The sequence below is a fragment of the Athene noctua genome, chromosome Z (assembly GCF_965140245.1).
Source record: "Athene noctua chromosome Z, bAthNoc1.hap1.1, whole genome shotgun sequence".
Classification (NCBI taxonomy): domain Eukaryota; kingdom Metazoa; phylum Chordata; class Aves; order Strigiformes; family Strigidae; genus Athene; species Athene noctua.
In genome coordinates this window covers 14,118,151-14,139,793 of record NC_134077.1, presented here as the reverse complement: position 1 = coordinate 14,139,793, position 21,643 = coordinate 14,118,151, and the positions used below count along the sequence as shown (strand labels likewise).

At 42.0% G+C, this 21,643-nt stretch overlaps 1 protein-coding gene across 2 annotated transcripts in view; it reads left to right on the top strand.

Annotated features, from left to right (window-relative positions):
* Positions 1–415: 415 nt before the first annotated feature.
* NADK2 (NAD kinase 2, mitochondrial) overlaps positions 416–21,643 on the top strand; it is a 33,594-nt gene continuing 12,366 nt past the window's right edge. Inside the window, exons 1-5 of one of the 2 annotated variants that reach the window (XM_074932134.1) lie at positions 416–910; positions 15,770–15,858; positions 16,194–16,282; positions 17,762–17,843; positions 19,134–19,217. In XM_074932134.1, the coding sequence (XP_074788235.1) occupies positions 530–910; positions 15,770–15,858; positions 16,194–16,282; positions 17,762–17,843; positions 19,134–19,217 (725 nt within the window). In that variant the 5' untranslated portion in view covers positions 416–529. Of the gene's footprint in view, positions 911–15,769; positions 15,859–16,193; positions 16,283–17,761; positions 17,844–19,133; positions 19,218–21,643 lie in introns of those variants that run through there. The other variant, XM_074932135.1, reaches the window with a different exon arrangement.

The following is a 21,643-nucleotide window of genomic DNA, read 5'->3' as shown; positions in this document are numbered from 1 at the left end:
CCCCTCGGGGTTTCCACGTTCTGCTTTAGCACTAACTCGCGCCTCCATCCGCTAAAACAGAGGACGCAACCGGCTTTATGTTACAGTCGGCCAGCAGCGAAGGAGCCCGCGAGGAGGCTCCGACGGGACGCTGCTGTCCCTCCGGGGCGGCCCGGCCGGGGGCCCCGCCGCGCACGCGCGGCCCACGTCCCACCCCGCCCGCCGGGGCCGACAGGAGGCGGGGGCGGGGCGGGAGGGGCCGCCCGGCGCATGCGCAGTCCGTGCAGCCGGGGCGCGGGAGGGCGAGCGCGCGCCAGGCGCCGCCCCCGCCTCCCCCGCCCCGGGCGCCCGGGGCTCTTCCCGATTGGCGGAGGCGGCGCCTGCGCGCGGGGCGGGGGCGGAGCGCCGCGGCGCGGCCGTGCCATGTGTGCCGAGCGCTGCCCGGGCGCGGAGGCCGCCTCAGAGCGGGGGCAGCCGCCGCCGGGCACTACCGCGCCCTCCCGCCCGCCGGCCGCAGGCTCCCGCCCCGGGGCGGGGGCGAGCCCGGGCGATGTCCTCCTCGCAGGGCTTCCTCTACGGCTACCTCTGCCTCGCCGGCCGGGCGGCCGCCCGCCGCTCCCTGCTGCTCTGCCGGCGGGCGGCGGGGGCTTCGTCCGCCCTGCCGGGGCTGCCGCTGCTCGGCGGCGCCCGCCGGCGCCTCCTCACGCTGCGCGGGCTGAGCCCCGCTGCTTGCTGCGCCCCGGCAGGGCGGGGGGCGGCGGCGGGGGCTGGGCCGTGCGCGCCGCGGCGGCGGGGCTTGGGCGGGCTGGGGGCGGCGGGCGGCGGGTTCCGGCCGTCGCGGGTGGCGGTGGTGGTGAAGACGACGCGGTACGAGTTCGAGCAGCAGCGGTACCGCTACGCCGGGCTCTCCGAGGAGGACCTCAAGCAGCTGGTGAGCGGCGGGAGGGGGAGGCCGTCCTGGCCTCCCCGGGTACTGCCGCCGGGCGGTGGCGGCGGGGCCGGGCGCGGGGAGGCTGGAAGAGTTACCGAGGCGCTGCCCGGGGTCCGCGGGGGCCCGCCGGGCCGGAGTGCCGGCAGTGGGCCCGGGGCTTTCCGTCGCCCCGGTGTGCGGGGCGGCGCCTGGGCTGGTGGCGGGGGCGCGGCCGCTGCCGGCGGCTGCACTCGTCCCGCCGCCCCCCGGGCCCGTGAGCCGGCTCTGAGCTGGCGAGCGGCGCCGCCCGCAGCCGTAGCCTGGGAGAGGGGCTACCGGCAGCGCCGCCTAACCGCCCTTCGCTCATCTGTCGAGATGAGCGAGGGATCTGTGGAGTAAGCGCGTTGGGGTTTTATCCTCGTAGTGATTGCAGCAGCATTCAGCAAGCTGCGGTTTCTTTCTTGCAGCGTGTAATGTAAAGACGGTTTAGAGAAGTGCATGCTGAGGAAAGCACTATGTTGGGAAAATCCCCTCTGAGACTTAGGACTCGCTTTCATTTCCTCCTGCTCCTTTCCTCTGTGTCCTTGCCTCGCTTCCTTGCTTCATCCTTAAGGTATTTTGCTAACAGCTTCTCCAGCTAAGCAGCCAGATCTCTCATTCACATCCGTCCGTCCTGTTACAGTTTTCAGAAAAGCCTTTTTCTTTGGTCTTTAAAAAACATTCAGTACAAAACCAGGTGGCGGTTCCGTTAATGAAGGTATAGAAAGCAACTAAGGAGTTGATACGTGCACCCAGTGTGTAATGACTTCATCAGGCTCAGTGACCCCGTGCTGTCCTCCATATACGCTGTGGATGTTGCCTTCCAGTGCTCATCTGCATGGTGGGCTAGAGAACGGTCCCTGCCGGAGTCACTTTGGTTGCCAGCAGTCTCTGTAGACCACCAGGACATGAGTTCATATTGGTCTTTATTCTGAATAAGATCATTAATTTGGGTCTGCCCAGTTTTTGGTCTCTTAAAAACTGGAAATATTTTAGACCTCTGTTCATTTGCAGCGTTTGGATTAAACTTGCGGATGTGCTCAACTTGCGTAGCAGGGACAAATGCTGTGGTTGCATAGCCTTGCTTTGTAAAGCGCTATGATAAAAAGTACAATACCTAATGCAAGATAGCGCTTAAATTTTTCTCTGTACTTCAGTTGGTCATCCACCTCCCATGGAATTCCTGTCCAGACATTTTTACATATTTTGTAAAGGTCTCTAGTCAAATTTCATGATACCAAGTTTAATGTGGAAACCTCAGCCTGTGTTCTTGTTCATACCTACACGTAGGTTCCTGTTAAGATGTCCTTGTACTTAGTTCCATGTGGTGGCTATGGAAGAGCAGTGTCTCTCACAGTTCATCTGTAAGTCTGCTTTTCTGTCTTCCTTTAAGCTTTCCTTGAGGAAGCATTTCTTTCTGTTAAATACAGAGAATTAGATTGTCCTCGGTGTGCAGCTAAAACCAAGAAAAACAAAATGGCGTGTTTGGTCAAATTTTTCTAACTGCTTGGGTACAGGCAGGACTGGGACAGTCAGTTAGTGAGCAGTGTGGTTAGTGCTGCACATACCTAAAGGTGCTCTTTGCTGAATGTCGCAATAGCCGCAGGTTTTTTTTTTTCTCACAAGAATGCATGTTTTGCCTGCTTGGTAAAACAAGTACCTGAATGCACAGTGTCTGACTGTAGTAGTTTCTGGAACACCTTAGAGTTTGTCCTTTTGGAGAAACTTAGAGGTGTAAGATAGTTCTCCATATACAGGAGAACTCTAGAATGTTTATTCTAGGACTGGTGCTTTTTAAAATGTTGTTTTCCCATGAAAATACCTCCATGTGAGGAATTGCAACAATAAAACTCCTCATATTGCCAGGTAGACAAAGCCTACTTGCCTAACTAAGTGGGTAGCAATATTAAGTTAGGCTCTTGTGGTATGAGTGGGAATGCAAAGATTTGTGCAAGAATATGCTGAAAAGCTCTTCCAGAATGATATATTTGAAATAGGAACTAAGGGAGTGAAGAAGTTGTTCTTACTCCCTGTTTCTTAAATTTTTTTAGCTGACCTGTAAAAACTTATATATTTGCATTCTGCTGTGACACTGGTCTCAGATTTTTTTTCTGAGCTAATGGCAGCCTCAATAAATGTTAGGTGGTAGTTCAGGAGACTCTTACCGTCCCTGTCGTGGATAGAGTCACTTAGCAGAGTGATTGCTGCAACGTGTCCTTCCCCCGCTGTGCCACATCCTTTGTGGGCAGCTGGGGAACATGATGCATTTTTCTTCCTCTGTGCTACTTGAGTCCCTGTTTCTCCTGGGGACACTTCAGAAGCTGGTCCCAAGGCTAATGGTCTCTGAAAATTGAGGCTAGATGCTGCCCTTGGATGTGCAGCGAGTCCCTACTGCTGCTACCTAGGGTGAAGCTCAGTTCGTCTTGAAGGTTGTGAATTTGGTGTGGGAGCTCAGTCGTGCTGAATGGCTGTGCAGAGGGCAGGGTGGGAATCGAAGCTCACATAAAAGCCCGTTGGGGTAGCAGCAAAGAATGAAAGAAAAAGTGCATAGGAAAGGTTTGGCTCACCTGATGCTGTCAGCTATTAGCTAACCCAGACTTGGAGGGTGGGCGGAGATTGTGTTACATTGCAGGGGCTCAGGTGACCTTAGAGCTGGCTTGTGGTGCGGTACCATCAAGGCAAGTGGAAACCCGTGCCAGCGGAGGAGCACGGTGCTACTGTTTGTCACAGATCTTCAGACATCCAGATGCTGGCTGTCTGAAATACAGAAATTCAGTTTCAAGGCAGTGTTGGAGGGCTTAGATTTGAGAAGCCATGCCTGGGCTTGTTTGCTTGCCAGTTGTGGGCAGAAGAGGTTTCCAAGTTCATAGGAGATAACTGTTGTCTCTACTTGGAAGCTTTGGATTTTAGTATAGCACAAATAATTATCATTGTGGGATTAAGCTGTTGTGCTTGATTGTGGTTACAGGAAAGTGGACCTGAGTTTAGCTGTTGCAATCAGTGTGTTTATGTATTAAGATAGAAAATGCAGTAAGTCATTTAAGACAGAAGTGTGTCTTTGGGCCCACATCCCAATTAGGTGGGATTTGTTCCATATCTAAGGAGGCTAAAGATGAATCATTGGTGTACACCAATAGATACTGAAATATGATACAGATCATAGCATGTATCGTTGTGTAAGCTGACACAGGCATGATGCAGGAGCAACCACAAAACCGCAGATGAAATTCATAGAGTAAGTTTATTCTTGTTACCTTGTGACCCAGGACATCTCTGCAGTAGCACCTGAGCAGAGGCACGCAAGCAGGGATGCAGGCACTGTCGAGCTTGGTCCTTGCTAGCCAGAAAGAGGAGGAGAAAGAAAAATGTCTCGAACCTGCTGCTTTCACCTGTATATTGGGGATTTCTCACAGGTGTAGTTTTCTGCTGTGCTCTGGTTATTCCCACAGCAGGGCAGGAATCTCAAGCATGTTTGACAGGGTGCCTCTGAGACTATCACAGGCCTTTGTTATCTAAACACAGATGTTATACCAGTGAAGCACACCTGACTAAACAACAATTAGTATGATACATATTTTTTCAAGACCCCAGCTGCAAATCACTTGACTGTGTTTACAATCCTCCTTGCCAAGTTTCTCTTACATTCCCACAATCTTATATATGATATACTATATAAATCACAGTATACTCCAAGAAGCAGAATATGTCAGTATTGAAGCTGGCTGGCTGACACTTCTGACAGGCCACAGAGGCCCTGAGCAGCTATGGCCTAAATACTTCTGTGGCCTTTCTTTGAACGCACCAAGTAAGTTGTGCTATAGGAATGTGATTAACTGTTGCAAAGTCAAAGCTACAAGGTCACAATTCCTGAATTCTTTCTCTGTGCAAGCAGATATTGGAGAGATGAAGAAGCAGTCTGATGCTCTGGAGAGATGGAGAGCAAGGGCAAACGCTTGAAAAGAGCATTTAGTAGATCTATGAAAGCTCAAATCTTTCATTGCATCTCTACATACATGTTATGCATGCTTGCTCCAGATGGTGGTTTTGTCTCTTGTGGCAGATACTCTTACACACTTTTAAATCTGTTTATAACTGTACCTAAACACATCAAACTATAATAATTAGTGTTCTGATTCTGAACTATTGTGAAAAGTGTAATTAAGTCCTCTGAAGTACAGGGGAGGTTTTCAGAGTCTTCAGTTCAGAAGGAAGATGAGACCTATAAAAATTAGGGATTTATCTTCTAATACCAGCAAAGAAAAATGGCCTAGCACTTAAAAAAAAAATAATTGTTGCACCAAATCACACAAAGAATAATTTTGTTTGTCTTCATAAGATTTTAAAGAGACTATTGGATTTCTGTTGCATGCAGTTACCAGCTTTAAGTTAAATAAAAATACTAGTCATTTGCCTAAGTCTGTACAAACAGTTTCCTTTCCAGAGATGACGACAATTTTAATTTCTTCTGACCTGGTTATTGGGATTGGCATCTAATTGTAGCTGGTTACAAAAATGATCCAGTCAACTAATATGAAAGGCTACTGTATGTCCTGGCTGTTAATTTTGCTCTCAGCAAACGCACACAGAGCAAGCATTGTTGTCCTTCTGTAAACTAAGAGAACCTAATATCCCAGTAGTAGATGAGCTAATTTCCTGATTCCTATTTTATTGTTTGATAGTGTGGTTGAGATGCAACTGCTGACTTCTCACTGCTGGAAGGTATTTAGAGAAGATCAACAGCTTAGCTGTCCAAGCACACTTCATATACAGTTTTAATTAGCTCTGAAAATGTCTTGTCAGATGAAAAGTTATGTTTGATTTGGTCTTAATTGGAGGAAAATCATTCCGTGTGGACCACAGCTGACACCTTGTTGTGTCTGGTGTGTGTGTATTTGGAGCCGGAAGGGAGAGCAAGGAATTGGCTCTCTCAGACTGCTGCAACAAATTGTCAATGGTGGTCTCCTTAGAAACGTGAAGCTTATATAGCTTTCTTGAAAACTGATATCTGGGCGGGGAAAAGGTAGCCTGTTAGTAGGATATTGCCTCCTCTAGAAGAGGCACAATGTGGACTCATCTTCAGCATAGGGCACCAACAACATACTGAGCAGGACTGGTCAGGAAGGAAGGAAGAAAGTCTCCAGCAGGTAGTAGAGCTTTAGCTGGAGCTTGTGTCTTCTTGTGCACCAAAACAAAACCCACAGAACTGTGGAGGGCGGTGGAGAGGGTGTCTGTGTAAAACAATATCCCATCCCCCCCCCCCCCCCTCCCCCCCCCCTTCCAATTCCTAATTTAGATACTTACAGCACCAGCTGCTACTAACCCGCATATTAAAGTTTTCATGTTTCTTAGAAAATTCTCTTGGGGAAAAGTGTACTGTTTTACCTGTAACTTAATAGGTGATAAAGTTTTCTTTTAAATTACAGAAACGAATTCTTAACCTTGTTTTACATTAAATGGTGAAAGATAAATTTTTTGTATAAGTTTTGAATTACCTTTCCTAAGTATTGGTGTTTCAGGTTTGTGAATGTCATACCATCATGTCAAGGTAGGCTTTTGGAAATTAGCCAGGTATTTCATTCTTAGGTTTCTGTTTTAGAGAACTGCACTTCCGTCTGGATGCCTTTCATCCACTAGAACTCCCATGTAGAAAATCTTACGCAAATATTTTCAAAACACTAGGATTTTTACAGATGCAGGGAAGGTAGCAGAAGGAAAAGGTAATATGCAAACTTCAAAGTTCAATTGAATTCTAATTTTAAAATGAAATCATAATTCAGCAGAGTTTTTTTCTTCAAAAATTATGTTAATTTTTTTCTTGGGGGGAAAAAAAAGACCCGTTCTAAAAAGCAGTGGACATTAGGGTATTTACCCCTGTGTTCTCTTGTGCATCCAAATGCGTAGTGCTACATTTGAAATTAGTATCTTTAAATAGAAACTTATTTATTGAATGAAGTGGTACTGTGAAGCTTTTAATTGTTCTCTTAAGTTCAGACTACCTGTCTCTACTTACTTTGTAACGTGAATTGTTGCAGTAGATGTTCTTTAGGGAGCACATAAATGCTGGTGCGGAAGTTCTGGACACAACTTATATGATAAATGTGATCAAGTTAATGCCACTTTATTAAAGGATACACAGTGATTTATAGACTACCATAAAGCACACGTGCAGCTACTTGATTGCTAATAGGCTAAAACTACTTGTCCACACGCCCTTACCCTCTGTGATTGGTCCCGGTGTGGTGTCCGTGCGCAGTTCTGCTGTTAGGCAAACATCTTGTTTTCCAGTCCAGCTTTCTTATCTTTTTGCAACCCGTGCAGTTTCTCAGCCCTTGCAGATGTTCTTCACAACAGCTACAGCCTGATTACAGTGAGGCCACTCAGTCTGGATCACTCATAACATGTCTGTCGTTTCCCAGCCATTCCACACATAAAGTGTTTAAAAACTTGTAGGACTGTACTTGGCTCTACTTCACCCTGAAAAGAGGGGGAAAAAATATCATCTCAATCTACTGAATATGAAGCATGTATAATGCAAGGCATGGGTTATAGTACACCAAGATTATACAAAGCTAAAGACACCTTTTTTTCAGAAATAATATTTGCGTGCTAGTGCACTGGAAACTGAGATGGGTGTAAAGGTTTTTCAGATTCCACAACCACAGTGTACGTTTTTTTATCTTTACCTTTGAAATTTGATATACTTGAATCATTGTAAAGTAACTGCAGTTACATCTGTTTTATAAAAAACTATCCTATGTTGTCATCCTGTCATAAGAGGAGTCTGGAAAATGATGGAAACAAATAAATGTGATATTGTAATTCCTTTTTCCATAGCATTTGTTTTTTCCAGCACACCATTCAAGTATACTCAGATATATATAGCAGATAGATGCAAAAGAAGTGCATTTCAGTGTACCTAAATTATACTTCATGGACTATCTCACCAAGCATGTGATACTTTATAGAGCTGAAGAAGGCTGCTTTCTGGGGGTAACTTTAATATTGTTTTTAACTACTTAGTTGTGATTTATGACATTATGTTAGTGTCCTGTTGAATTAATGAGAACTGAATGATTGAGTTGCCTAGATTGCACTGGGTTTCTAGAAACCTGTTAGTGCAGAAAGTAGTTACTGCTCTGTTTATAGTTAACATAACAATTTGCTCTGCATTAGCCTTTGAATTACAAACCACTGTGTGTTCTTCAGTTGTGGTTAAAATTACAATAATATTTTGATGTGGTACATAAAGAATTAGAAGACAGTTTATGGCATTTTTATTTTTGTTCATGTATAGATCAAACTCTTGTCCCAAAGCAGCATTTCTGTAAAGCCCCAGGTACATAATGTTGCCAGTTTAACTTACTAAGTAAAGAAATTATTGAAGTCAGCTATGACAGAAGTAATGGCATAGAAAATGCTACAATATGCAAAATACTTCATAATCATTATAGCAGATATAAGACAGCGTTTGAAAGGCTGCTGTGACCATGTAATGAAATTGAGGGGTCTTGAGAGGCTGAAGAAAATGGTGAGGAAAGTATAGGGAAAAAAAGTTCCTAGCTACTAGGCTTCTACAGCCCAAGGGGTGATGTAGCAAACTGGTAGAAACCTAGCAAAGAGCCAGGAACAATGTTAGGAACAATTTTGAGCAATTGACAGCTGTTTAGTACATCAGGCAACAGTAGACAGACAGGAGTGCTGATCAGGTAGGACCAGCCTACTGCCTTTCTCTTATGGCAGGTACTGACCTGCGTCGGTTAACCTCCCACATGTTTTTATAAGCAAGCAGTTAATGGCCTGTATAATACCTAATAAGCCAGACTGGGAAGGGAGGAGGAACTGGACTTAATGTCTGTGACTTGCAACTCGATAGGAGTTTGTAATTGAAGGCTTGATTTATGTTTAAAGCTTTACAGATAGCTTAAACCTGACCCTCAGTAATGCCAGTTCTTAATAGGACTTTGTTTTGGGAAGCTGTGTGGTTTCTCTGCTACTTTAACTCCTGCCAGTCGGAATGAGCTGGACTCCAGGTGTATGAAAGAGCTGGGTGTCCCAGAATGGGTAATCCACTAGTACCACAAGCATGATCCTGCTGAAACATGCCCTATTGTTGGCAAAAGGTTGAGCCAGAGCCTTACCAAAGTATCAATTCAATGAGCCTGGAATTTTTCAGTAAAGACTTAAATTTGTCTAGTGTTTTGGCTTTATTTTTTCAACTGCGGTGACCCAACCATCTCATTTTTTTTTCTCTAGCAAAACCACGTAAGATCAAATTTGATGCATTCAGTGTTTCTAGTGCAAAAGCAAGTAGGGGAACACATCCACTCAGTCCAATGCAATACTCCAGGTGGGGTCTCATGAGATATGAGTAGAGGGGCAGAATCCCCTCCTTCGACCTGCTGGCCACACTTTTTTTTGATGCAGCCCAGGATGCGGTTTGCCTTCTGGACTGTGAGTGCACATTGCTGGCTCGACATGTTTTTCATCCACCAGTCCCCCCAAGCCCTTCTCCACAGGGCTGTTGTCAATCCACTCATTGCCCAGTGGGTATTGTTATCAGGGGTTGCCCCAACCCATGTGCAGGACCTTGCCCTTGGCCTCGTTGAACTTAATGTGGTTCACACAGACCCACCTCTGTCAGGGTCCCGTTGGATGGCATACCTTCCCTCTGGGTTATCAACCACAGCACTCAACTTGGTGTCTTCCACAAACTTGCTGTCATTAGTATAAACACAGCAATTGAAGCTCATAAATGATACTTGTCTTGATAATTCTTATCTAGTTAAAAGAAACTGAGGTTGGGCATGCTGTTCTGTACTTACTATGAAAGTTAGTGTTATATCTGGACATCTGTTGTGTACAACCACCAAATTCAACTCCCTCATGTGTTCCAGCTGATGCTGGAAAACACACTGAAGATTCAGGGTTGTGCTACAAGGTTGCTGTGGCTAATCTAGCAGACCTTTTTTTGTGGAACATTTGAAATGTGTCTCTTAAGGTACATATTTCTGCTGGGCAGGTTCTGCCTGGCTAATTGCTCTGTTTATTTTAATCTCTTTTGTCTTCTGGGTTTTAAGATTCAGAGGTTGAATCATGCTTTAATCCCATTTATTTGTATGCATATTATTTTTACATTATAAACCAAGAAATCTTAATATGTGATTGGAGCTCTTGAGAAATCAAAAAGTTCAGTGGCGTGTCGGACCTGTGGGGAAAACTTGATTTCTTTTCAGCATGATAGATAAAGATTTAACTTAACTAGTAGTTAAAGCTAGAGCATAGTATAATCACTCGTCTGCAACTATAGACTGCCAGTCTTTGACTTTGGTACTCAGGCAAATTTTGAGTCAGTGTTTCTTATTTGTCAGGGAAGCTGCGAAGAGTGTATTGTTTGAAGTGCATGCTATATTCAAAGCTGTTTTCTAGCTCAAAACTTAACACATTTAGAAAAATTTTTTCCATATTCCTGTCAAAATAAATGCTTGTTTCTTTATAAACCAAGAGCAAAACTGAGAGTGCTAACTTTGTCTATACTTGAGAGATGTGATTAATCTAGAGAGAAAATTTTTGAAAATACAGGGCTTTTAATAGTGCTGTACTCTGCTTAGAAATGGTTAGGTGATTATACCTATAGTGGCCATGGTATTTTCCCCTTAAGGTTAAAATTCAAACTTCTGTGTTTAACTCTTGCTCCTTAAATCCACTGTTCGTGGTTCTTTCTGTAGGAATTACATAGATTGGAAAGCAGTGATCAGTTGTTTTCCTGCTGGGGTGTATATGTGGCCAAGTTTATTGTGGAAATTTGAAAGAGTAATAATTTCTAGATCTGTGTTGTTTGGGTTTTGTTTTTTTTTTTTTTTTTCTCCTTCTAGTCAGACATTTAGTTTAACATCTGAATAATCAGATGTAAAACAACTGATAGGTACACCAAGGCATTAACTCCACTCCAGTGCAGTGGCAGTTTAAAGCAACGTGCAGGTTAGTGCTCTAGGTTCAGGATAAGCCTAGTAATGACAATATGAATATATGTTCTATATACAAATTTATCCTATATGCTATGTATATCCTATATGTTATTTATACAATTTTATTCTAATAGGTTAGCAATTGTAAGACTTGACTATGGCTTTTCTTTTCCCCATTCTCTGAATCAGGGATCATAATCTACATATGTAGACAACAGCAGGTATTTGGATGTTGCTTGGCTTCGTGTTGCTTCTGTGTTTGTGGCTACAAGCCATGTCCCTTTTATGCAGTGCTGTTCCTGGAGGGCCAGCATTACTCAAGGAGAGCAGACCCAGAGTTCAAAACCAGGTGGAGAGAGACTTGCCAGAAGGAAGGCAGTCAAGCAAATGTGTCTTGCCTAAATGACTGTTAAAGAAGCTCTGTGAAGAATTATCCTTTCATTAAAAAAGGATCAGGCCAGAAGATATGAGAAGAGCTTTTTTTAAGCATTTGGTCTAAACCTCCTTCAGGCTCCTAAAGAAAAATAACTCCATCACAGAACCTGTTCTGTTCACCTGAGTGTGTTTTCCAATGCAAGTTCTTCTGAAAGCCTGGCTTGCACCGAATCTCTGCTGTAAGGTTTAAGAACACTACTGAAATGATCCCTGAATGTATTTTCGGCCAGTTTGTCCCTGTTTTCGTATGCTAATACACTTCTAGCTGTAATAGCTGTCATATATATATTCATGCATTTTGTTTTACAATCTTGCATGGTATTGAGGTCATATTAATAGGCCTACTGTTGTACTTCTTGTTGTTCCCACTCTTCATGAATACTTGTGCTTTTGAGTACATCTGCTAATTCACCCATAGCTGACTACCCTTGTGCTCTGATGCAACATTTCCTGTACGTTTTACCCTTATCCTGTTACAAGAGCCTCAGCAAATGCTGTTTCCTGTATGTTTATAGATCCATAGCTGATAACTTCATCAGTACTTTTCAGTTTCCTTTGCTTTTACTGATCTTTCCAGACAGCTGCTAGAATAAAGTACTTAACCTGCAGTGCCCAGCTCCAAACCTATGTGTGGTGCCTTGCGTGGGCTTTTACAATGTCAATGTCAAGAAATGCCAAGCATACTTCAATTTGAAGATCCTAAGCTCTATAGGAATAGTGTTTTTATTTTCTAGTTCATGTCTAGAAAGTCAGTCTGCAGTCTGGCAATTTCTGGAGAAATATCACTGAGTTTAAGTATCTTATGTTTTGCAGTATGCTCCCTTGAACTGTGCTGGCAGCCTTCTTAGTGTTTTTTGTAATTTTTTAGGTTTTCTGTGTTATTATGGCTAAGTTTTGCAGGAGTATATACTATTAAACCTTGACAGTTTAGGGGTTTTTCAATTTTATGAGGCTTTCTTCATTTTCATGGGCCAAACATATTACATGGAAAAAAGCTCTTTTAAAGTAAAAAGGAGGTGGTTGTCTCTGTTTGTTTTATTATTTATCCTCAGTGCAGATCTCTTTTAAGAAGCAGCATTTGTCATAGTTTTAGTATGCCTTTCAGATGCTGAAGCAGGACCACAGTCAGTGGGCACAAACTGAAATACAGGAAGGTCAGTCTGAACAGTGGGAGACACTTTTTTTTTCAGTATGAGTGTGACTGAGCACAGGGACAGGTTGCCCAGAGAGGTGATAGAGGCTCCATCTGTGAAGATCTTCTAAAACCATCTGAATGTGGTCCTGAACAAGTGACTCCAGGTGGCCGTGCTTGTGTGAAGGAGTTGGACCAGATGACCTTCAGAGGTCCCTTCCCACTCTGTCATTCCATGGCCTCTGACCTCAAGGGCTGTAGGCACTTCTCTGGTTCTTGGCAGTAGTTACATGAAAAGCAGCTGATGATTAGCATTCCTGTTTGATATGCTTGACTGTGGTTAGGCTTGGGCAGGCTGTTCCTTTGTGAGTTCTTAGATGAATGAACTGATGAGTTATTTATCTCTGAGCTAGAAGGATGAGGCTAGAGATGAGCAGACTTTTAATCTCTGGAGTCTTTTGCATATTAGGCTGATTCATAGATGTAGTTCAGCCATTTAAACTCAAGGCCCTAACTTCTCATTTATCTTGTTGCTTAATGGTAACTGCTTACTTGTTCTAGAGCTAGATTCAAAGATGAAACCTCAGTGCATTAGATACCCATTCTGCTGTGCTCCTTTTAGCAAGGGTAGAAGTATCCACATAAATTGGTCAGCCAGTTGTCAGGATACTGACAGCTTATTTGCTGAGCATCCTTTTCTGCTTTCTGAAGCTGTTCATGAAATAATTTAACACACCTAAGGCAAATGTAAGTTACAGAACAGACTGTTCCACAGCAGTGATACTACCTGTACCTCTCACTGCTAGAAATGCCGATGAAATGTTTGCTGTAGGCTCACCACTGATTTTGATGGCTCAGAAGTCTGCAAATTATCATACAAAGAGTCATTACATTGTCATTGCTCCTAGATAAAAGCTCTCTTCAACCAAGTTGAAAGATAGCATGCAGATGAATTAGCCAAATAAATGAGGTACATAAAATTGCAAGATGGAGTTTGCAGTATCTGGTGTGTGTGGAAGTAACAGCCTGTGGAAATAGCAGCCTGAAAAATGTATGCTGCAGCAGCAGTCTGCTTGTCAGGTGCTGATGTTTTATTCACAGCAGATCTTTCTAGAGGAAGCATGAATGGGACATAGTTGATTTTTTTAGGTTATTTGCTATGGATTTCTTGTTCTTTCTGGTGGTAAAGCAAGGTCAATTGGTGCTTCAAATGTGTAATTGAAATCCCTCTTCTGGCAAATGAGACCTGTGGTGCTTAGCGGCAGATGCTGTCTGTGGGAGGCAAATGCCTTTTTCTTTTCTTCTTACCACTTTCTTCTTTATGTTCCAAACGGGTCATGAGAGTCTGACAGCAGGTCCAGTAGTGGCCAGTGCTGTAACTGGCCATAGCCTTGTGTACTCTTCCGCTCCCCACAGCAGCCCAGTGGCCCTGTTTGTGTTCACAGTGCAACATGGACTCTGGAGGAGTAAGAAGTGTACAGGAGTGCGCAAGTATTGTAGCTGGGGAGTAGAAACAAGGGGTTCAAGTGTGTGAGGCAGTTAATGGGACATAACACCCCATAGCCCAGTAAACCAATGCTAATAAGCTTTGTAAAGATGACCTGAAAGCTTTGTCTGGGTATTTTCTGATCACCCACATGCTTATCTATGTGTGTGACCAAGCACAGCTGGCAGCTACTCTCACTGTTTGCCTGTAGCGCTGTTGGTGACATCCAGACAAATCTAGGAGCTCCTTTGCTAGAGGTGGTTTCCTGATCCCAGCTGTAAGACCCACTTGAAGATTTTGTTCCGGCAAGTTAATCACTGATTGTGAACACACGGAGCAGGACAGCGATGTAGTTTGAGAGCGACCAATTCCATTATTTTCTGTAGTTTCTTCAGCACTGAGTCTGTGCTTATTTCATGGTTGAATTTCTTGACATCCATAGGTGGGTGCCAGATGATGAAAGATTGTGTGTGCTGAATTGCAGTTAACTGTAACTGTCATATCCTGCCAGTCCTCTCGCCTTTGTTGTGGAGTTCAGTGGTGTGGGTCTCTATGGAAATGGGATTAGATCTGGCTGTCTGGCATCACTTTCTCTTGGAATGGTGACCAACTTTGAGTAAAGGCACTTGAATAAAGTGCGTTTTCAAAGCTTCTGGCACAGATGAATTTCACTACAGAAACTCTAGGAGAAGTTCTGTTTCTGTGCTGGTAAATTGTTTTTAACTGGTCAAGGAGAAGGAAGTAACGACAGTATCATTGTATAATAATTCAGGCTAGAAGGAGCCTCAGGAGGTCATCTAGTCTAGCCTGCTGCTTAAAGCAGGATCAGTTTTGTTGTGAATGCATTTATACTCCTTTTACTTAATATCTTTTTCACCCTCTTTCTTCTATTTGCTTCATCTCCATGCAAACACATATTTGGCAGTACCAGCCCCAGATGAGCACACTGAGGTGAAGAATGAATGCATACAGATGGTGACTGAATTACTTTCACAGAAGCCTGTTGCAAAAAAAAATAATCTTCAGCCAGGTCTCACCTGCCTGCTCACAAGAGTCTGTCTGTATGAACTGCAAAATGTTTCCATGGTCTAGACAGTGTGTCAAGATTAAGTATTGAAATTCTCCAGCTCCCAAGCACAATGAGGCTGAAGTGCAACTGCTAAATACTGTTTGTCTTGTTATTGAGGTGAATTTGTTTGAAAAACTGTTCTATAATCCAGGGGACAGTATCAGAGGTAGTAGGTAGGTTGTCCTTGGGTTTGTTTTTTTTTTTGATGTAAGGGAAATGTCACCGTTGTCAGCACTTGGCAGTCTCCCATTTTAGATCAAATGCAAGTTGAAGGTTAATACTCCAGGTATTTCAGAAATTCCTGTTTTCTTAATTATCATTCCTGTTGCTTTTTCTGTTGTCCTCTTTCTCTGTAGCATAATGTTTATAATTCTTAAGGTAATTAGCTAGCTTTTAGCACATGACCGGAGCATAGTTAGTATAACTATTTTATGTAGATTTACCCAAAGTTTAAATTACTTAGCAGATGCAGGGAAAGCAGAGTGTCTGAAGTGGCATAGACATCAGTGTAGCATACTTATTTGCATATTTGTATAGAGGCCTTAAATGTTCTGTGATTCTTGGCTGCCATGGCAATGTAACTCATTTAATGAAATAGTCAATGTAAGCTGACTGGTATGTATATAGAGATGTAATTAATGGAATGCTTATAAAAGGATATAATATACATGCTTTTTTTCTAGCTTCTCTTTTTATTACTCAAGAGCACTTACTGTAGTGATTAACTTCTACAAAATCAATTTATGTCTTACAGCTTGCCTTGAAGGGATCTAACTATGCTGGTCTGCTGGAGCGGCATCGCATTCATACAGAAAATGTGGAGCATGTTGTAGACAGTTTACGGTAAGAATATAGGGATGTTGAGAATTTCAGACACAGTGCAAATATCCATAGATTGTGGAAAAGAACAAAAGGAAGCTTTGTGTTACAAGCTCTAATAAATAGGAATACAGAAAACAGGATGATAAGATGCATTCCTGAAACAATTGTAATGTGAACTAGCTCAGTTTAATTAACTAACACACTACGTTATTCTCTTGAAAACAAATGAAAAAGATGTAAAAGATGTTTATCAGCCATGTACCACTGTAATTAGTTCATAATTACATGTCAGTTTTTCAGAAGGATGTGACAAGAAACAATATAAGATACATTTAGGCTTTTTCTGCACTTTATAGGAATGAGAGGATAGAAGTTCGTCTTGTTAAACGTCGAGAATATAATGAAGAGACTGTTCGGTGGGCAGATGCTGTTATATCAGCAGGAGGTACGACTTTATGGAAGGAAAGTATTTATTTCAGTACATTTTCATAGATACATTTTTCAGAAATATTTTGCAGTGTGTGAAGCGTCTGGAGGTATGCACATTTTGAAAAAAGACTGTGTATCTAATTGTTGAAAAATATGACAAAATGCAGTGGTTGTGACCATCATTTCTATGTCTAGTATCTAAAATTGTAACACTGGGAAGGGAATCCCAGTGCATGACCCCTTTGGAAATGTTTAATTATCTTGTGTGAAACAGTATAAACTGTGGAATTTAGTATAGTTTTCAACTGAAGAGGATAAAATGCTTGATGTCATGTGATTATGCATAGCCCTAAACCATACTCTTTGGGTTTTGGTATGTAAGGTGGAGACTAACATACTACCTTTTCCTCCCTTTGCTCAAACTCCCCTTCTTCTTTCTTGCTTTCACACTTAATTCCAGTGACTAGAGTATCTAGTTGGATGGTACAGGTAAAAGTATACAACTTCTGAGCAGCCTATGCCGAGACCAACTAACCTGATTGTTTCTCTCTAGCATTGTACTGCATGTTCATTCAGTGTTATTTTTGTGATTTGTAATGTTTAGTCATCTGTGGCAGTTAGACTTGATGACTGCTCTGCCTTTCTCTCCTCCCCACTGGTCCACTTTGCCCTTAGCTACTGCTTACCACGCAGAATGGGTGAGTGGAAAGGGATCCATGTACATTCTTGAAGCATCCTAATATACTCCTGTAGATTTCAAAGAACTCTAAAATGGAGACTGAAGTGCTAATTTGGCTGTGGTAACATTTGTCACAGTGATGAGACAAGCATCTGGGAAGTGATACACCATCCAAGGTTTTCAGATCTCGGTGCAAAGATCAATTCAGATTATAGTTGTCCTTCTGTTTAACAGACAGGAAAGGGTACCAGTATTTGAAGAAACCAGTGGCACTTAAAGATTTCTACTTCAACAGTTTTATCTAAGACTTTTTTTCCAAGCTTGCCTATTTGGGGCAAAATACAACCTTTAAATTGTTCCTTCTAGGAGAGCAATTGAGATGGAAATACAGTCATTGTTTTCATATGATTCACAGTAAAATTTGGTATTGTTTCCTGTGTCCTGTTGTTTTGATTAGTGATACTTTCTAAATTTATTTTCCCAAAGTATTTCTTTTACTAGCTGATAAGCATACAGGAATTTCCATAAATCTCATTTCAGACTTGCTTCTGCCAAATTCAGTTGCCCGGACATGTATAGTTGTCAGATAAGTTGTACTTTTTCTAATCACATTTGCCATCTTGGATTCAATTGTCACTACTCTGCTTTGAAGGTGTCAGTAGTTTTGTTGTCCATTTTATTTTTGTGCAGTTTACCTGGTTGGTTGGTTGTTTATATAAAAACACTTAGTGATAATGTTGCAGTACCTGTGAGACTATTTTGTTTGGGATACTAGAATGTGAAATGAAACTAACTTTTGTTTTGCTTTTTCTGTAGGTGATGGTACAATGTTGTTGGCAGCCAGTAAGGTCTTTGATAAATTTAAACCAGTTATTGGAGTAAATACGGATCCTGAAAGGTAAAAACACACTTGGGAAAACAATGCTTTATTTAATATCAGGCACAATATGCATCTGTTTTCATGATGCATGCCTGTAGCAGTGTCTGTTTTAGTGGATTGTATATATATCAAGTGAACCTGTTATTTTATTAGCAGATTTTCCACAATGAGTTATCCTGTCTCATCTGAGAGGACATTAAGTAGTATTGGATAAGCATGGCTGTGTTAAACAGCTGTTTTCACACACCCGTGTAACAGCAGTTGCAGTAGTTAACCTCTATTACTAACCAGAAGTGTTAGGCTAGAGATGGCAGTATAGTACAGGTAAAGGGACTTAACAAAAGCAACCAGGTGCGGTACCTGAATACACAGAAATTTGGTTTCTTTATGAAGAAGGCGAATCCTATTGGAAATCTGATACGGCCTCAGATGAATGTTTGTTCTGGTTTCTTTGTGTAAACCATATCATTCCTCAGAGGACGCAGTCTTCTCAGCCAATTAATGGCATTTAGTTGTCCTATTATAAACTCCATGCAAGCTGCATCTACCTAGCCGTAAGATTGATTTGGGCAGGTGGATGCAGTGTGTAAGTACTGCCTGGTTGGTATAACTTTCAAATGGATGGCAAGTAAAACTCAGAATTCACCAAGGTGCTGTCTGCTGAGATTTCCAGATTTAGGTTTCTGCTTTTGATATTACCAGTTAATTTAGTCTTAGTAGATAAGAAAGTGGTGGTCAAAAGTTTTAATTTCTTCCATACCTTACTCCTCTTCCAAAACTTTTCAAATGCTGTGAATAGATATTCTACAGTATCAGGCCTGAGGTTCAAATAACAAGTGCCTTCAAGTTATCAAATATCACTCATGAAAGGGGAGCAGTATTTAGTCTCTGGCTTTGACATGAGATTCTTTTGATCTTAGGCATGTTGCTTACCTGTCTTGTATCACTAACTTGCATGTAAAAGGAGGAAATCTTCTTTCTAATTTGCAAGGTTTATTGAGTTTGAATTCCTTGCCTAGAACTATGGCGACAGGAACTATATTAGTACCTACATACTCCTTCAGGATTACTAGCTGAACAGCCAGCTTTTAGGGGAAATGTGGGAGAAACATCCTATGTCTCACACACATACATGCAAGGCTCTGAAAGAGGTATATTGTTGCTGATATGCTATTATGTAAGAATAGTATAGGTTCATAAAGGTTAATGTGTAGCTTAGCTTTATGTAACAGAAAGAGATGTTTGTTTTATTTTTTAAATATACCAAATCTTAATACTGTCATTTCTATTGTCCATTTTTGCTACCAGATCAGAGGGTCACTTATGCTTGCCTGTGAGATACACACACTCATTTCCTGAAGCACTACAGAAGCTTTATCGTGGTGAGTTCAGGTAGGATTCACTGATCTCTGGTTTTCCAAAACATACTATGATTGGAAAATACTTAATGATGAGAATTCCTAAGGAGCAGATGTTGCTTAGTAAAATCTTAATGCCTCAAATTGTGAATTCTGTGTAGATGTTTACCATGTTGAAAAATGGGTTTGTGAATGCGTGAGCTGACACAGGCAGGATGCAGGAGCAGCCACAAACCACGGATGAAATGCAAAGAGTAAGTTTATTCTCATTACCTTGTGACCTGGGGGATCTCCAGAGCAGCACCTGGGCAGAGGCATGCAAGTAGGGACGCAGACACTGCAGAGCTCAGTCCTTGCTAGCCAGAAAGAGGAGGAGAAAGAAAACCATCTTGAAGCTGCTGCTTTTACCTGTACATATCAGGGATTTTCTCAGGTGTAGTTTTCTGCTGTGCTTTAATTATTCCCACAGCAGGGCAGGAATCTCATGCATGTTTGATAAAGTGCCTCTGAGTCTATCACAGGCCTTTGTTATCTAACTGCAGGTGTTCTACCCATCAAGCACACAAAGCTAAACAACAGTTAGTATCATATATGTGGTTTTCAACACCCCAGCTGCAAGTCACTTGAGCATGTTTACAGTCCTGCTCACCAGTCTTCCATTGTATTCCCACAGTGGTCAAGAGTGAGATTGGAATACAAAGAATAAAACTGACTGTCAGTTCCAGAAAAAAGGCTTTTGTTATGACCTTGAATAATTGATTTTCTTTTGTGATTAGCAAATTCATAAATGAGGAACTGCATTCTTGTAAAGGGTGTATTGGTTTATATATTTTAACACTCAAAAGCATATGTAGTACAGTGATGGGCCATACTAATAGAAGTTGATGAAGCCTATATACCTGGGAAATGGTCAGTGTATTGCATCTGGGGTTTCGGTGATTAAGCTAGAGTGGCTTAAATTTTGTTAACAGCTTAGTGTAAGGCAAAGTTTTTCTTTATGCTCAAAACAGCTTGATTTTTTCAATACTAGATATTCTTGAAATAGAAAAATCTCACTTGAATTAAGAAGGAAGCAAGCTGAATTTTAAAGCACAGACTAGAGAAGAGTATTGTAGTAACTAATTTTAAAAGAGACATTTTTCTGTCGTGTGTTAACATTCCAGAATACATTTAGATGGCAAACTATCAAACAGAAATGAGTCATTCATGTGAAAATATACTGCAATTGGGTTTTGTTTATCGTTTGCAAATTTAATTTTTAGCTTGAAATGTAACTGTGTTGTAGAAAAGCTCTGAAATGAGGTGAATACAGTCGTCAGGATTGATTATAAATAACTGAAGGGGTTTCAATAGGTATTGCTAAATGAAAGGGTACTTTCAACTCGCATATTCTGAGACTGAGAAGCTTTTAACTTTCCATCATGCTAAGTTGCTTAGGTAAAGCTGGTAGTGTTAATGCAGGTAACCATGATAATCTAGGGACTTCTGATGTTTTGTTGGATGCCATGTTGTATTTTTGTTGCTGGCACTCCTCTTGTTGCTCATTATGGAGCTGAAGCCTCACCAGAGTGAAACAGAAAGGATCTCCCTGGTTATTTTCCGAGAGTAATAGGAATTGGTATTCCTAAGCAAGGACCTTGGCAGTTCTCAGGTATAGGCCCTAAGGAAACTTTAAAATAGGTGAGTAACTGGATCAGCCTGTCTGGAAGAGCTTCTGGTGTCTCAGAGTTGCATAGGGATGGTGAGGTGCCAAAGACTGGAAAAGGGGAATTATCTTTTTTCCTTATCCTTGAAGTGTCAGTCAGTACAACAGTGATGTAAGCACTTACCTTGTAGTCCCATGAAACAACCAACATCATTGCTTTGTAAAGGACAAACCATATCAGACTACCCGTGGGGCTTTTTTTGATGGTCACTGTGTAACAGTATCTCAGAACAGGGATATAATAGGACTACAGTCCCATTTTTCAATTTTGCAGGGGTTTTGACATGTTCTAGCATGAGTATTGTAAGGAGGCTAGCATAGTGATATTCATTGCGTGCTGCCTGCCTGACCACCTAAAAACATACTTGGAATTTGAGGGCGGATAGGTAGTTATAATAAGGGTGTGTTGAATGAGGCTCTGCAAGGATGACAAGGTAAAACTGGTGATGTGATCATATGAAGTGTAAGTGTTCCTTGGTGTAATTTCAGGAAGCATAAACTGGTTGTTGTCACCTGGGTATCAACAGTATGAACTGGGAAAAGATGTTCTTTTAACACTCTGATGTGATTTGATTTCTCAATCAAAACTACTATTACTATTTTCTTTTATATAATCTCTGAATAGTAAGAGGGAAAATGAATTTATACCTCATCTAGTAAAAAACAAAAAATCTGAATCTTGTAATAGCTTAAGATATCCTTCTCTTTCTTCATTTGAATTCATCTTAAGCATCCTAAATTTCCTAGGCTAGGAG